Raw genomic sequence first — 16,555 nt, forward strand, 5'->3', positions numbered from 1 at the left:
TTGTGCAATGAGCTTTATCGCCAAACAGTTGAGTTTGAAATAAAGTGCAGAAATAGCTCCTGGTGAGGACAAATACCTTTGAGTATTCTGTAGAAAACTGGTTTTAATTTGAGCAACCTTCGAGCACGTTTTGAAAAATAGTAATATTTTTTCTGTAAGTTCCTAAAGCTCACAGTTTATGAAAGTTTTATTCTGCATCAGTGGAAGAGCTGGATAATTTAACAGCGTGGTGAAAAACACGCTGAGTAAGTTAGGAAAGATACAGAAATTTGAAGTGCCAAGAGAAAGCTGGGCTGGGAGGCACCTTACGTACTGCACAGTCTCCAAAGTTTTCTACAGTAACACTTCCTCTGGCATATAGCAGATGTGAGAGGTAGGAACCCTGGTATTTGGTAGTATACGGACTTAACTCACACTATCACTACTCATCCTGTGTAGCACGACTCTGACTTCTTAAAGCATATTTTTCACTTTAGAAAATTTCCTGGAAAGGACTGCTTGTTTAGTGGAAGTTTGAAGGCACGTCATCTCAACTGTGCCCTGTTTGCCCGCGAGCATGCAGAATCCAGTCTTCAGACACATGAAAACGTGCTGCTTCCCATAATTCAGTAAGATACCCTCCTAAGCAGAAAGTTAGGACCATCGTTGAAACACAGAATATAGACAAAACTATAAATGTTTCACTTCATTGTTTCATTGTCAATATCTTGTAATTCAGTAAGACAAATTCTGTAATTGCATCCTACCAGTGAGATTGTATTTGCCTTGAACTATAGATCTCAACCCTAAAGTTTGCTGTGGGGTATGAAATTAGATAAACCCTTCGTATGGGTGGAGTTCACTATAAGTTAACAGCATTTGCTGTGGTAAACCATTTTGTTCATCGTCTCTTTTTGCTGAAGTGAGTCCTCGGTGTGGTTTGGGTGCACCACTTGGGTAACTGCTGAAACTGCTGTGGTTTCAGAATAGGACCTGTTTTGCTTTTTTCTGAACTTTTTTCCCCTGAAACTATTAGCAGAAAAATCAAATAAGTAAGGGTTACAACTGTTTGCCTGCACTTTCATACTGCCGTACCTCAAAAACGATGAGCAGTATTATGTAGAAATGTAACATTTTCCAGTGAATATAAGATTAATGCAATCTCAGTTACTACTGAGAGTACATTTTGCAATATTACGATTGTACCAATGTCCTTCAGTTCAGTTGGTGACTTCTTAATGTGGTTTGGGTATTTTTGCTTTACATTTAGTATTTTATAGAAATACCGTACCCACATTTTTGACGTACTAAACATGGGAATACAAAACTCGTTGTGTACTTAAGTATACCCTTAACTGCACTGGGAGATTCACACTTGGTGTAAGCCAGCAAGGATGTCAGAAATACAGTTCTGGTGTCGTTATTACTAGTTTGTGGCTAATACCTGAGTAAATTTGAGCATCTAACTGAACCAAACAAACTTCTGCCAGGCCTCAAAACCACGTTTGCTGAGTGTGGCAGGATAAAACAAACTATAAGCAGTGTACAAAGTGTAGCGAAGGAGGGCTCGTTGAGGACTCTCGTGAGTGCCAGGACTGGCATATTCAGCATGGGCACTGCCCTTAAAATTGCTCTGCAAAAAATGAACCGGATTTTATAAGGGTTTCCCTCTTTCACCTTTTCTTCAAAATGACAAAATTATAGCCCTCTTCTATTCTTTAACATATAAAAAACTGAAGACAGTGGCACGCAGGACATAAAATGAAAATTTTCAATTTTATTAGCAGTAACTCTAGTCCTCATGGTGACATTTCCTCTACAGCAAAGTTATTCTTTGTGATCTCTTGTGAAGATGAAGCACGAGAAACCCCGATGCTCTTTGTGTATGTTCCGAAACCACTAGGGGCTTCGTGCAAAAACAGTAAACAGGCCACCTAGAAAAAACAGGTTTGCTGAGCAGATACGTTGCAAACCCTGCATTTATATTAACAGTCACCAATTCCACAGAGTGGTTTCGGCAACAGAAGATGTAACCTAAGAAAAGGGCTGTTTAAAACGGGTCATTTTTGCCTGCCTCAATCAACATTGGTTTGGGGCAATCTAGGGTGAAGAATACTAGGGGGGATTTGCTTGCTAGTAACTGGCGATAGAGGAAGGAGAAAAAAATGTGGAGGGCTCTTGTTTTGCCTGGACCTTGAATTAAAAATGCAGATACTTTAATTCTCTTTGTAATTTAAAATAATTAAAAATACGTTAAGTAATTTAAAATAATTTGCTCTTTTATCTGGAGAATTACATACAAAATGCTGAGTTACTCATCTCTTGCCAGGTTTGCTTAGTTCCCTAACACTGCATCGCTGTGACTGAAGGCGAGATCTCCTAAAGGCCATGGCGATGAGCGGGATGTAAACGCAGCGGTCCGTTTCAGAGAACAAAACGTGGCCTCTGTTGATAGGAAAGTCAGTTTGAAACTGTGGTGAAGGAGGGTCCATGCTTGTGGGGAGAGCAAATGCTGCTGGTATTTCCTGTATATTTTGTCACTTCCTTCCATGAAGGACACGTCGCTGGGCTGATCTGCCTGTCTTTAGAAGTCCCACATGTGGTTGCTAGTATGGGTATCCGTATATCCCCGCCACATCTGTTAATCAGGATGGAGCACGTACTGAGCCATGAAAAATGGTACTGGAGTGAACTTTAAGAGATCTCGTTTATCCTCCAGCTTCAAGGCAGCTAAACCAGTGTGATTTCTAGAAACCGTTTCTCAAACCTCATGGACATGATGATGGAACGCAACAAGTTCCCTAGGCGGTCTTGAGTACTCTTAAGTTTTAAAAATGTTACAGGTTGTCTAATGGAAATCTCTCTTGGTAAAATCTAAATCCATTAGCCTTTTTCTTGATGGAAGATTTGCCTACAGGACTATGATCCCCTTGAATACTCTTAAGACTGAACAAATCCAGCTATAGCTCCTACTGCATGTGTCTCGTTTTCTACGCCTCTTGTCTGTCTGCTTGTTCAGCTGTGGACTTTCTTGCTTCACGTTTTCCCTGAAGCACAGTGCCTGCAAGTGATCACTGTATTGCGTCTGAGGCCCAAGTCTGATGTTAGCACTAATGAAATAAGTCTGCATGATTCCTTCAGCTCCCCTGTAGATCTGTGCCTGGCTGAGTTTGAGGACTCGAGGCCCCTGCACCCCGTGCAATCGATATGGAGGTGCCTCTGGCACGGCGTGGAGCCCGCTGATGGCGGAGGGCTGCATGTGCGGCAAGCTGAGCACAGGGAAGATGGACTTCTGGCTGTCCCCTGGGTAGGAGAGGCTGAGCTGTGATTTAATGGCAGGTGAAGACAGGCTGCTGGATAGGTTAGTTATTTAGTACAAGTTTGCTGGTCTTTCTCTCTTCTTTGACAAATGAGGATTTCGACAGATTTGGGCGAATACTGTTTAATGTATGCAGTTTATAAAGTTCATCAGCTCCTACCAAAGTGCCTTCTTAAAAGCTATCAGGCTATGTCCTAGACATGCCAAGTACATACTCTGAAATTTGGAGTTTTGGCTCCGTTTCTCTGTGCTTTCCTGGTATGTGTATCCTGATGTGAATAACTTGTAAGATTCCTATTAAATTATAGTTCAAAGAATTGGAAGTTTCAAAAAAGATAGCTTTATTAATGCAAATAATGTATGTAATTCAGGTTATTATGCACAGCACTGTGAGGGCTGCTATGGGGAAAATTAACTCCATCTCAGCCAGATCCGATACAGTTGTAAATATTTTTTTCTTTTAAAAATGTTTCAAGATTTTCCTTTGTCGCTTGTCAAGTACACATTATAATCAGGATTGTTCATCCAAGAAGTGTTTTCCCTGGAAGCTAGATTGTGTACCTGTTAGGAGCAATCTTTTTTTTTTTTTAAGAGAAAAAAATTGCATTTATCTGTTTAGTTATTTGACCTAACGAAATAGTACTTTCTGCAAGCGGAATTAAAAATTAACCGTTGAGGTTCTAATTGCAACAAATAAAATATAGAACCATTATTTATGACGCAATCACAATAGTTCCTGTGATTTCGTTTGCTGTTGGGGTGGAATATAGGAACAAGCAGTCGCCTACAAAAGGTGGGTTGTACAGCACGCACCCCAGAGCAAGGTGATTTTTTAATCAGTCTCTTTCCCCTTGTACGTGTGGTGCTAGAACGATAAACCAGTTCCAGGAAGAAAAACCCAGAATGTGTGCATTCTGTGAAGCCACAGATAAGTTACTATTTAATTCTATTTAACATGATTAATTATTTCTCTTTAGTGGTATATATTTTAACATATTTTGTCTTTTATACAATCCTAAACTTAAACTTGAAATGTCTCTAATCCTGGAAAATGAACTAAAGTCACACTTGTCAAGTCCTTATATTGGGTTTTATCATTTAAAATCTTGATGGTATTAATATTGCAGTATGTATACGTAAGATAATAAATCCATTTAAATAAAACAGCTGTTTGAGATGATTTGCATTGAGAAATGAGTACCATTATATTTGATTAAATTTTAAACCACCCCAGGAAGAACGGATGATGCTAAAGTGTATCAGCACAGTTTCCTATTTAAGGGGGTTGCGTTGTCCATGGTAAGTAACGTCTCTTTTTTTCCTTTTGTTTTTTTTCCTAAACTTTCCAGGTAAAAGTACTCCTGTAAGCCACCTTGGGTCTTCAGATTTTCCCAAGCCCCATGATCCATTCCAGCCATTTGGGGCTGACAGCAGTGACCCGTTTCAAAGTAAAAAGGGGTTTGGGGACCCATTTAGTGGAAAAGATCCATTTGCTCCCTCCTCTTCAAGTAAAACTTCTAAAGACTCTTCCTTGGGGTTTGCAGACTTCAGCTCTGTAAGTTAAGTTCATTGTCTCTGAGCAAACCACTTTCTGCTCTGCTTGCAGCAATCTATCGGGTTTTTAACTGCAAACCTACTGTTCACTGGCTTCTGTCTCTCAGTACCTTCATGCTGTCCTCATTGTTTTTGTATTAATATTTCTGTAATAAAAAGGCATTATTTCAATAAAAAAGAAGTTTCGTACTAAATTTTAAAGGGTTTACTTGCATTTAAATTATTTTAGTACAGTGTGCCTTTACTCACAAATTCTTTGTAGCAGAATCTGTGTATTGTTTTTGTTGCATGGAGGCTATTTTGTAAACTGATTTTTGGGAGCCAATGATGTAAAGATTCAAAACCAATTGTTGAAAACCTTTATATAGCAATTTCACCATATCCTGAGAAGCAAATCCTTAAAGGGAAAGATTCCGTAAAGTATTTGTAATTGTTCGTGAAAAAAGTTCTGACAATCCTGTCGCAATGTTTGCTGTGTATGATGGAATGTGGTCAGAAAGATACATATACGAGACAGAGATTGACAATTTAGCTGTTGAATTTTGTTCCAATTACTGATACTGTAGAGAAGCCCTTGTTAGACAAAGAAAACAAAATTGTTTTGTAGAACCGATATAGAAACGTCCATACTGCACTCCGAAAGACAGTATCAGAAGGTTTGAAAGCAAAGCCAAGTACCCATTCATTAAAAAATGTCAGGGTTTCTAAAAGCCTGGCTTTGTTTTTAGTGCTGGCAGGTATGTTATTGACTTGGAAATCGTTGTAAATGTAGTAGTAGTGTGGTTCTTATTGCTTCCATGAGTAGATAGAAACCTGTTCCATCCATAGCCTCAGGCTTCTTCCTCCCTTCATGTGTTTTTGTTCTGTCACATTGCCATGCAGTAAAATTGCCAACTCAATTTGTTATTTAACTCTGATGGACACAGTTCAGTGTTCAACAAATGGCAATCTTCCAGCTGAATCTTTCAGGTTGCTTATTTCTAATGTTTTTTCCCCTAGTTATTAGTTAACAGTAAATGTGTATCACTTTCCTATTTGATATTGTTAGTTGAGGTCATCTGTGCATACTTTTAGCTGGCCTCAGTGCTTTAATTTATCTATGATACTGAAGACGTTCAAAGTTTAAGATATTATGTATGCTTTACCACAGTTAGTACTAGCCTGTTGAATTTGCACAGTTAAATTCTGTGATTGTATACAAAATGGTGACATTCCTAATAAAAATAAGACGCAAAACTTGCTTTATCTGAAATTTCTTGAACAACACCTAATTTCTTCCTTCAGTGAAAGACACATAATGGAACGGAAGGACTGTTACCCAGCTATTGTCGTCTTTCTCACAGACTGCATTTCTTAACTTAAAAGTGTGGCTTACGCTGAGTGATTGTATCAAATCATTAACCAAAATCTCTGATCCCCATCCCAGTGGGTGCCCTACTGTTAAATCTGCTGTGCCATCAGCTTTCCAGGAGATGAGATTAACTTTAGAAGATAAGGAAAAAGTAGGAAAAATGAGATCTTGAGCAGTAGCCGCTTATAATTACTGTTAAGTGGCACTTCATCAAATGAAATTAATTTTTTAATCAGTTTTGTGCATCTCTTTCTACTGCTGTAAGAAAAAAAGAAATGTGAACTGAATTTGACTGAAAAGAGAGCGACTCGATCCCTGTTCTTTTCAGTTTGTTGGGGTTTTTGCTCGCCTGTAACACAATTAGGTTGCTACGCTTGATAATTCCTAATCCTTCTGTATGAAGCCTTAAGTGTGCTAATTACCCTGTAATCAGCAAGAATATCGCGCTTGTCTCTGCCTAATGTTTGGGAAACTTTGTTCATCATGGAAATTAAAAGCAATTTTACTTCCAGAAGGTTTTTTGACACACAATTAGAGTCCATGGAATCTGAGAACAGAATCAGAGAATCGTGTAGGTTTGAATAATTGAATAACCTGATTTTTAATTGGAATTATTTACTGTTGCAAAGAAGTAGCATGAGAACCTTCACTAGATTTTAGCAGCACTCTAGAAACTTTGGCTTTTTTCGAGATGCTGGCAAATTCATGCACCCAGAGTTTAAGTATATTCTCATTGCATTCTGAACTCTTCCGCTGGCATTAAATACGAATCTCTGGAGCAAAACAAGGTCTTTTGGTAGCTCATATTTCAGGTATTTCTAGGTTCCAGCTTCAGTTTACAGAACAAGAAGAAAAGCAATCTTTCCACCAACAGAAAGCATTTAAATTTCCAAGAAACAGAGCACTTAGAGCTAAACTAAAATTTCTCTCTTAATATAAGCTGGTAATTTAGTAAACACAAGTCAGTGTAGCTTTTTGTGTATTTGATTAGTTTGGCTGCAGTCTGCTGTTCTCCTCATTTATGCCTTGGGTCTAGCTGTACTTCTGAAATAGGAAAAAAGAGAGGTTTTTAATGAAATTACAGATATGTGATACATCTTGAAACCTGGACGTATGCAAAGAAATTGTTATGGTATTAAATGACTTGTAATTCAGTTACGTTACCTTTTTATAGGCAAGAATCAGTGGCATTAATGAACTGTTGTGTGTATCACTGTCTAATGGTCAGAGTTGTATTCCTGAAAATTTTACTTTATGCTAACCATTTGTAATAAGGCACATCCAGATTTGTTTCCAATGAATCACTTGCCTATTTTTCCTTTTTTTTCCCCACTCAGCGCTTTTAACCACAAAAATATAACTTGTGTACCATAAACAAGTCATAATTGGGACTCTCATAAGCTTTGGAAGACTTATCCTAAGATGTAAGCTATATAAGTAAAACTGTTTTCTCAACATTAAAAAAAAAAAAGACACCCCAGAGGGTTTGACCAAAGCTTATTGTATTTCTGAAAATAGTAACTGTTATTCTCCGTCCCAGCTATATGATCTTTTTGAATTCTTGGAATAAGCGGAGAAGCCCTACTTCCATTTGAGTCCATCTTGACTGTATCTTGAAAAAAATCATCGATTTAAAATCTTAGTGAGCTTTTAAATCTTACCTGTCCGCTGACATTATTTAAATGAGTAATGATAGTAGGTTTTCTTCATTTTAAAAGTAAAATATCATAAAATGCGTGGCACTTTTATTGTATTTCAGTAACACTGAATGCGAAGGTCCTCATCTAAATTTTGATAGCAATGAAAGCAGAGGTACTGTTTGAAGAAGTCATTTTAAAATAGTCCTCTTTTTGCATCACATCATCTGAAAAATCATATTGAGAGAAATAAAATGAGGAATTGTGAGCCTCCAGAAGTACAGAGATAAAGCATAATTTAACTAAATTATGAGTAAATGAGAATTGGACTTGGGCTGAAAGAAATTCAGATGGGCGCATTTATTTTAAAAATACGATTTATAGATACAACGCAGAGTGGAAAAGGCAGGGGCGGGGGCCGTCACGTAGTGCACAGCAGCTCGGCGTAGGCCTAGCACTTGAAGCTGCGCTGAACGCTCAGTTCAGTATTCCAAGCGTGTCTGGGAAGGTGTAGCCGTCTCTGCTGCTGCCGCGGCGTATTTTGCTGCGTTCAGAGTTACTGTGCTGTGGCCCACAGGGCAATTTTTGCAGTGTACGTTCAGCTGAAATTGAAACTATAAATTCCATGTAGTTTTCTTTTCCAAAAAAAACCCAAATAATATGTTTTCCTGAACGTTCAAAAAAAGATAGCACAGAGCAAATTTTAGAAGTGGGATATAATGCAAACATTTGCATGCAGCTGTGCGATCGCTTCTGTTAACATCATCCTCTTCAGCGAATGCTAAAATGAAACAGTAACGGATTATATTTTAGTTTTAAATTGTTATGATTTCAATAAAATATTTTAATATTTTGTGCAAAGAGTTCAAACAAGCAAACTTTTGCATACTTCAGTGGTAAACACTGGAACATGATTTTGGAATAGTTGTGCTGCCGTGCTCTTAAGTGTGTTTTGGGAAGCTCAAACAGGCTCAGAAGCTGAATGTATCATGTGTTACATTTCCTCAGTGTTTTCTGCTGAAGTAAATTGGATTATCTTACATTATTTCTTACTGGAAAAACTCTGCGTGTATTTTATGAACAGCAACAGAAGCACTTTTTGTAACTTTTGGTGATGAAACTTCCCTCGAATCAGCAGTCTCCGGGGTCATCGTTAAACCCCCTCACCCTTAGCAGGAAATACTACAATAAAACTCTCTGCAGTGGAGTTGCACAAGAGTAAATAACTCTTGTTTTTCCCAGCTATTTACTATTCTTAAAAATGGATGTAGGTTGCTATGCTCCCAAACCACTAACTTGCCTTTTTTGTGTTTGTGGAGTTTTTGTTTGGCTCCAGTCCCCTGGCCATTTCCATACACAACTGAGCCATGGGTGCAGGGACGTGCAGCCCAGATGGGTTAGTTCCCTGGTGAGAGGAGGAAGAAATTAAGGAAATAAATTAAAGGATGAAGTGAGGAAATCAGTGAGTGAATTTTTATCTTAATCCAGAAGAACTACCCTAAGACAGCTTGGTATACGTGCTTCATATATTTAATGAGTCTGATTCATTGTATTTTTCACATAATTTCTTCTAGCTTTTTGGTAAACTTGTTATTAATTTATTTTCCATTTTCGTTTTTTAGTTTGGAAATGAAGAACAGCAGCTGGCATGGGCAAAGCGTGAGAGTGAAAAAGCAGAGCAAGAAAGACTAGCTCGATTGCGGAGACAAGAGCAAGAAGACCTTGAGTTGGCTATTGCACTCAGTAAGGCTGATATGCCAAACTCTTAAGTAGAGGTTCTTTGGCTCCACCCTGTCCAAGTGAAACCTTTAAACGTGGGTTTTATAAAAATACTAAATTCTTGGTTTATGTTGTGAAAATAATTTTAGTCACCTTCAACTCTAAACAAGACTGGCTGGTTACATCAAACTGGGCTCTGTGTGGCTTTTCAAGTGCATAATATGCAGGAAACACTGTATAAGCTGTATGATATGTTCTAGATAAAATTTACTGCTTGTAAGAAATTTAACGTCTGATCCTAAGATACTGAAAGCAAAGTTTCTTTATCTGGAAGACAATGTTGCATATAGTAAACTGCAACTTGTGAATCTGGCTTTTTATTACTTGAATTCCATTGTTTTTTGAGGCTGCAGTATAAATTTCAAAGAAAATGTCATAAAAAGATAACATTTATAGAATTAGCTTTCACTTGTTACATTTGTGTAATAATTCATGGTAGGCTAATCAGTATGTCATCTGCGTCATCTATGTCAAAGTCTTCAGCATAAATTCAGTATTAGATGGTCCCTTTATATCCAGCAGATGTGGCTTTTACAAAAGAATCTGGCAATTTATAGATGATGAATGCAAACGTAGAGAACTGTAGAAAATATTATGAATTTGAAGCCTCTATGAATGGGTAGTTCTTCTAATTTAAACATTTGTTTGCATTGAGTGTTAATAATTGTATGTGATGTAAAAGAGGGAGTTAATTCAGTTGTAGTAAATTGGACAAATAATTTGGCAATTAAATCATTAGGCAGAATCTTGCTTTCTCTCATAAGCAAATACAACTGCAGGATTGTAATACATTTTGAGTGCTGCTTCCATGGAAAAGCAAGCAATGGAAAACTTACTAAGCTTGAGCAGTGTTCATCTCTACAACTCATCTTACCCTCTTTTGCCCCAGCCGCCAGAACGCAGACCGTATTATCTGTGTTACCCACTCGACTGTGCGAGGCAGTCTTTACCTCTCTTTCTTGAATTCCACCTATCTTATATTGTGGGGTTACAGAGCAAACGTAATTTAGCTGAAATAAGGCCAAGTTGAAACAGATTTTATTTGCCAAATACATGTTCACGCGTAAGTTATAGAAGTACTGGTAGACTGGATTGGCTTTAAAATACGGCTTGCAGTAGTAAGGCCAAGTAGGACCAGATTTTATATACACCTGTAGAACTCGGTACTTCCACCTGGAAAGGATAACACAATGTGTTTTACATGTCATATATAAAATAAGTCCTTACGATAAGTCTGTGAATTATTTTCTTACTAAAAATGCCTTTTCTGATTACAGGAATTCTAAAACTTCAGTTGTCTTTGCCTTGGACTTTTATATCTAAAGAGAGTAGGCATCTAGCACAAAATTTTTAAAATGTCCTTAATGTTTATCTGCTTTCCTGTCCTCGGTTCTGTAGGAATACAAAGCTTAACAGTCTGTGTTTTTCCTGATGCAGCCCTTATAACATTTTCTCTATTTTTTTGAACACGTGGTATCCCTTCATCATCTTTAATGCATTTATATTTTTTATGTCCTTGCTTCATTGCTTTTATTTTTCATAATACGAAGCTAGTGCCTGTTCACTGAATGAAAACAATCTTTCCCCATTCCGTTGTAATTGCCTTATTCTGGATGCTTTCCTTACACCGAGATAAGAATCAGATTGGATCATTTTAATCTTCTTCATAGTTTTCAGCTCTGAAATGCAGCGACGATGTGGCATTTGTTGTCTCAGGCTTTTGTGAGTAGGTATATGGGCGAGTGCGCGTCTGCGTGTGTACGCACACGCACATCCAGCCGTTTCCGTACGCAGCGATAAACACCACACAACTGCAACCCCGTATCTCAAAATGCAGTTTTAGGAGTCACAGTTCCCTGTTTGCTGTGTGTCTCCTGTGCTAATGGTACTACAATGCGAATCTTTTATTCCTCTCGGAAGGGGAGAAGATGCATTCTAGTATCAAACCCAACCATATAATGATCTTTAATACTGTCTTTAATGACTTCTTTGGAATGCAGTAGAAAATATTTCTAATTTTACAGAACCTGATTTGAAATTCCTTCCCCTTGTGGTAATTTTTCTCTAAAATATGTTAGATTAAATGATCAAACATACTAAAATGTCAACAAATCCTCTTTTCTTTTGGGAAGTCTCTTTTTGTACGGGACTTGAAGTCTCTGAGAGCGCACTTGGGTCTGTCTATAGCTGACATGAGATAAAACTTTTGCTATGAAAGAGCAGTTTTCAAAATTGAATGGCTGCAGGATTCTGAGTGAAGTTAAACAAATTGTGTCCATGTGTAAGATTCTCCTTTTCATTTTCATTTGGGCCTGAGTCTTTGTGGTGTCTCTTCTGCTACCATAAAGCCCCATTCATAGGTAGTGCCATTTTAGAAAGGAAAACCACTTTTGGACTACTACTGGGATGATGTCACTCCAGTGGGACGGGGTGGATGAGCTAAACAGCTTGATTCATTTTCTGAGTTATGTACCGTAACAAGGCTTTCTGCTACTTTGTCAGCGCTCTAAAATACTGTAATTTGTAATGCTTCTAAGGCAATGAGTCGGTGTTTTCAGGATGTTCAGCAGGAAGCCAGAAATGTGAATTAATCTAGCATTCCATATAGCGTTAGAACTAATTGCTCATTTTCCTATTTCCTTACTGACTTATTCTTCGTATTTGCTTGGACAGTAACAGAAGATCGAGCAAATGAACAAGGACAGAACGTGTCCTCTATGCACAGTGTATTAGATTTAGTAACCTTAGGTTTACTGAAACACTCTTGATTCAAAATTTTAGAGACTGCGGTAGAAGAAAACTTAGCTGTGATTTCTCCCCGTTGTATTTAATACAGTTTTCCGTATAAAAAGGAAGATCACCCACGTTCTTCCCTTATGCTTGTAACTCAGTGATTTGTATCATACCTGCACTTGTTCTTCTAAGACGAAACTTTTATCGCAAGACATTGATCTTCTTCCTCCAGAACAGTGAAATTTAAAGCACAAATAGGCCTATCGCTATTTGGGCAGAGAAAACATGTACAATGCAAGATATATAAAATGTGAGTATACACAATGCATATACAGTGTACATTACGAGATCCATATTATTTGTGTCTATGTGTGTATATATATATACAGTGTATTGTATAATGTAATAATAGTGTGTGTATATACTATATATGTCCGCATACTATGTCTAGTATATAGTTCCCTGTGCTGTACATAAAATGTGTATATACAATGAATATGTAGAATATGCATATATATTCTATATATTAAAGCTTGTGCGTATGTATGTATTCTCTAAACAGAGATGGATGCGGAAATGGAATTTTTACAGAAATGCAGATTAGATCATGGCTCTTAGAATTTCAAAGTTCTGGTGAAAGAAAAAAAAAAAAAAGGAGAAACGACTACTCCTTATAAATTTGTTTCAAGATTACTTTTACTAGCATGAAAAACTGTGTTCACTAACTGTGCCAAGTGAGAGAGAAACCTGGCAGAAAGTAGGTGTCATCTGCACTGGACGTGATTTCACATTCTTTTGAGTTTTTAAAGTGTCTTTGAAATGTAGGCTCAATTTCTGATCTTCCTGCATGTGACAGCCGCGTCATCTTTACTTTTTTCTCTAGGCTGAGGCAATGATTTTTCTCCTACATTTGCTTGTAGTTTCACTTCCCGCTTTCTTTTTTTCCCTTTTTAAAAAATTATTTTTAAGGAGCTATTCCCATACGCACATACACCGCACACAGTCGCACGCTAAGGTGGAAAACATGGTTTTCTTGCTTCAGTCCAGTTATATAGGTTGCACATAATTGTCATCTGGATTTCAGCTCTGTTTTTCCTCCATTTCCACCTAAACTTTTACTTCAGGAGGAATGACTATCCATTGCATTCTTGGCTTTGAGGAAAGAATGGAGGTGATTCTACTTTCTACTTGGATAAATTATTAGACTCTGTGGTACATTGAGCAATCACCAAGAGTTTAGTAGGCTTTTATAGTGGCACATGTGTGTTTTATACAGAGTATCGTCACTGCTGGAATGACTCATGGAAAACCGTGAATTGCACACAGCGCCGAGGCACAACAGTTAAAACAGGAAAGACGGACAATTATTCACGTTGAACCTACGCATGCAAACTTTGCACGTAGGACACAGGTATTGAATTACCCACATTATCCTTTATAGACCAGTATGTTCACATTTGCCTCGAGTGGTTTCCCTAAGTTATATTCAAATCGTCTTGTTGTAAAACATACCAGTCATTCTGCAATAAAAACAGATGCTCATAAAAGTAGTACTTCTACAATAACGCTGTATGAAATATTTTTATATTGGCAAGTTTTTCCTTATGAAAGCCCTGCCCTGTGAGGATCATCAGTCCTCACTGCGTTCTGTTTCATGTATTGTGCTCTCCAAGTGTAGGAAATTCCAAGCTGGGTCTGACTGTGTAACCTTTTTGTTTAATTCTTGTCTGTGAAATCTGTTGTCAGAAAGTTTGTAGGAATTATTTTGTCATCTTATGCTCAAAGATAATGCACTTTTCTTGGATTCTTCTTATAATCCTTTTGGGGTTACTATTTCTTCTTTAGTGTTTCTCCATTGAGAAGAGTATTTATTCTGTAGAAGCGAGGCCCAAGGAATTTTGGTCCAAGTAGAATTGTTGCTTTCCCTCGTGTAAGAGTTTGATTTCTCCCTCTTCTGCATTATTTCCCTCCCTCTCAGGAATTTCCTTTCTCTTTAATCCTCATTTAGAGTTGGAACTCTGTTAAAGTGAATCGATCTGTGCTAACAGTGATTAGTTCAAATATCCTCCTACACCGGTGGGACAGCTCAGTTTCTGTTGTGTGTCGGCCGTTGCATCTCTCCGTAGACTTCACAACAAACAGCTTTTCTTAGAAAGGAATTTTGCTTGGAGTATGGTGGAATCATAGAAGATTTATTTTTAGAGTAAATATGTTAACTATTATTCATTGACACACCTGTTTTATCAGTTGATATACTGCTCTTTTTACTTGAAAGTTTTATAAATAAAGGCTAATTTGTTATAAAACGGAATTTTCATTTTTCCAGCTTCTGCCTTCCCCTTTAAGTTTAGCTTTAAAAGGAAAACTCCCAGTGACTGTGGTTCCTTCTGCTGTTACAATTACAGAGTGCTCTTCTGGTGTCCCTTTTAATGAGACGTTCTTTGGCCTGACCTAAAAAAGGTGGAAACACAAAGTGGAAACTGCAATGTTGACCTAAATTTGACTAATATCTCCAAATATGTACATTATTGTAGTTATATTTATCTTTCAAATATCATAACAAATTGAAAGGTATTTTAATTTTAACCCATCTCATGTGTTTATTGTTTAATATAATAAGAGAAATGTTATTGTTTAATATAATAAATGAAAAGTTACTTTTTGGAGCGCTGAGACTTCGGCAATCTTTCTTTACTTTTTTTTTTGTCCACGATTTCACAGGCTTTTGTGTCACATTTGTGAATCTTGCTTTGAACAACTGCTCGACGCTCTGCGTTGAGATCTTTTTTCCCCTTGGCTGGTGCCCTCTGCGCACTGGTTTCCCTTCCCTCCTTCCCCTTCTTCCTTGTCCCGGCCACGTTTGGTCTGTACAGACCAGTCAGAAAATCCAGCGCCGCACCCTTTCCAAAACAATTTGTGTGCCGCAATGCTAAACATCCAGGCAATTTATGCTGGGAGGGGTTGGAGGGATCACCAGAGACAAACCCTTTCTGCTCGCTGGAAAAACACGCCTCGCTATCGTACTATTCGACATCATTCACTTTGACTCATTATTCTCCCATCTGTTTGTTTTATTTACTCTGCTTCTGTACACATTGGCATGGTTAACAACAGATTGCCAAGACAGGTTTCGCTTGAAATTGCTCTCCAGCAGTATTTTTAGTACGTTGACGTGTTCAGTACGTATATTCAGTACGTTCTGAAGCCAGGATTTGACTACAGCGTGTCACAGGCAGGCACAACTTCCTACCCAAGTTCTCCCGTCGCGTAACGCTCCGCTTCGCTTACAAAAACGTGGGCCGCAGCTCGGTGGTTTGCTCCCACTCGAGTTTTTGGAGTCTGACAACGTACTCGTCTGAACGCTTTCCCAAATACCTGCCCCATCTCTGTTGTCCGTGCCTAATCCCAAAGCACTCCCTGTGCCGGGCATCACGTAGCGGCCAAGAGGCTCCTCATTGGGAAGGGAAGAAAAGCGTAGGCATCCTGCTCAAGAAGAAACGCTTGCAAGTGGAAACTCGAACATAAAGGAACGCCAAGCTACGAGCCCAGCTGTTAAACCTCAAAAACAAATGTGGCATTTGCTGACTGTACCTAAATACGACCCACGACCAGCTTGCGTTGTGAAAGCCGGAGCTCTCGGAGCCCTTGCTGCCATCCCTACCGCTGAAATCGCGGTCAGATTGTCCTCAGGGAGGCACTACCGGGGGAAAATTGCTGAGTCTCCTCTCTGCTGTACGTGACTATCAGTTTAGTCACTCGGAACATCTTTTACGTCCTGGTAAGCATTACCAGGTCTGGTTAGCATTTTTTAATGTAATGACCGCAATTAAAACGTTTTATTGGTGCTGATACAGCGTCTCTTACAAATGCTATGGCCTTCCCTATTGATGAATTCTCGTAACGCTCTTTGCCAGCTGCAGACGCGATGTATTTCTGCTGCTTAACTTCCTGCAAATGTTGTCCTCAATCGCAGCTTTTCAGAAGGAAACCGTAGAGAAGGACAAAGCCCTGGGCTCTCTCGGCCCATCCCTTGCACCCGCAGGAAGGGCACCCAGGCATCCTATATCCCTTATTTTGCAAGTGCCCGCGATATAAAATCATTAATATATCAAAACCCGCTTATGCCGTCATCGTGCACGGGCTGTAAAAAAAGCGGTTGTTGGGATTTGAGGATTCTCTTTTTGTGCATTTTGTGTTTAAGCC

The 16,555-nt window shown here is 38.5% G+C and overlaps 1 protein-coding gene across 10 annotated transcripts in view; it reads left to right on the plus strand.

Annotated features, from left to right (window-relative positions):
• EPS15L1 (epidermal growth factor receptor pathway substrate 15 like 1) overlaps nt 1–15,018 on the plus strand; it is a 46,657-nt gene extending 31,639 nt beyond the window's left edge. For 9 of the 10 annotated variants that reach the window (XM_087768895.1, XM_087768899.1, XM_087768897.1 and 6 more), the window contains 2 exons: nt 4,648–4,853; nt 9,463–15,018. In XM_087768895.1, coding sequence (XP_087625021.1) covers nt 4,648–4,853; nt 9,463–9,609 — 353 coding nt within the window. In that variant the 3' untranslated portion in view covers nt 9,610–15,018. The remainder of the gene's footprint in view (nt 1–4,647; nt 4,854–9,462) is intronic. The other variant, XM_087768903.1, reaches the window with a different exon arrangement.
• The last annotated feature ends 1,537 nt before the right edge of the window (nt 15,019–16,555 follow it).

Source organism: Nipponia nippon, unplaced genomic scaffold (assembly GCF_047370975.1).
Source record: "Nipponia nippon isolate SJK-2023a ecotype South Korea unplaced genomic scaffold, ASM4737097v1 scaffold_31, whole genome shotgun sequence".
In the NCBI taxonomy this organism is placed as follows: domain Eukaryota; kingdom Metazoa; phylum Chordata; class Aves; order Pelecaniformes; family Threskiornithidae; genus Nipponia; species Nipponia nippon.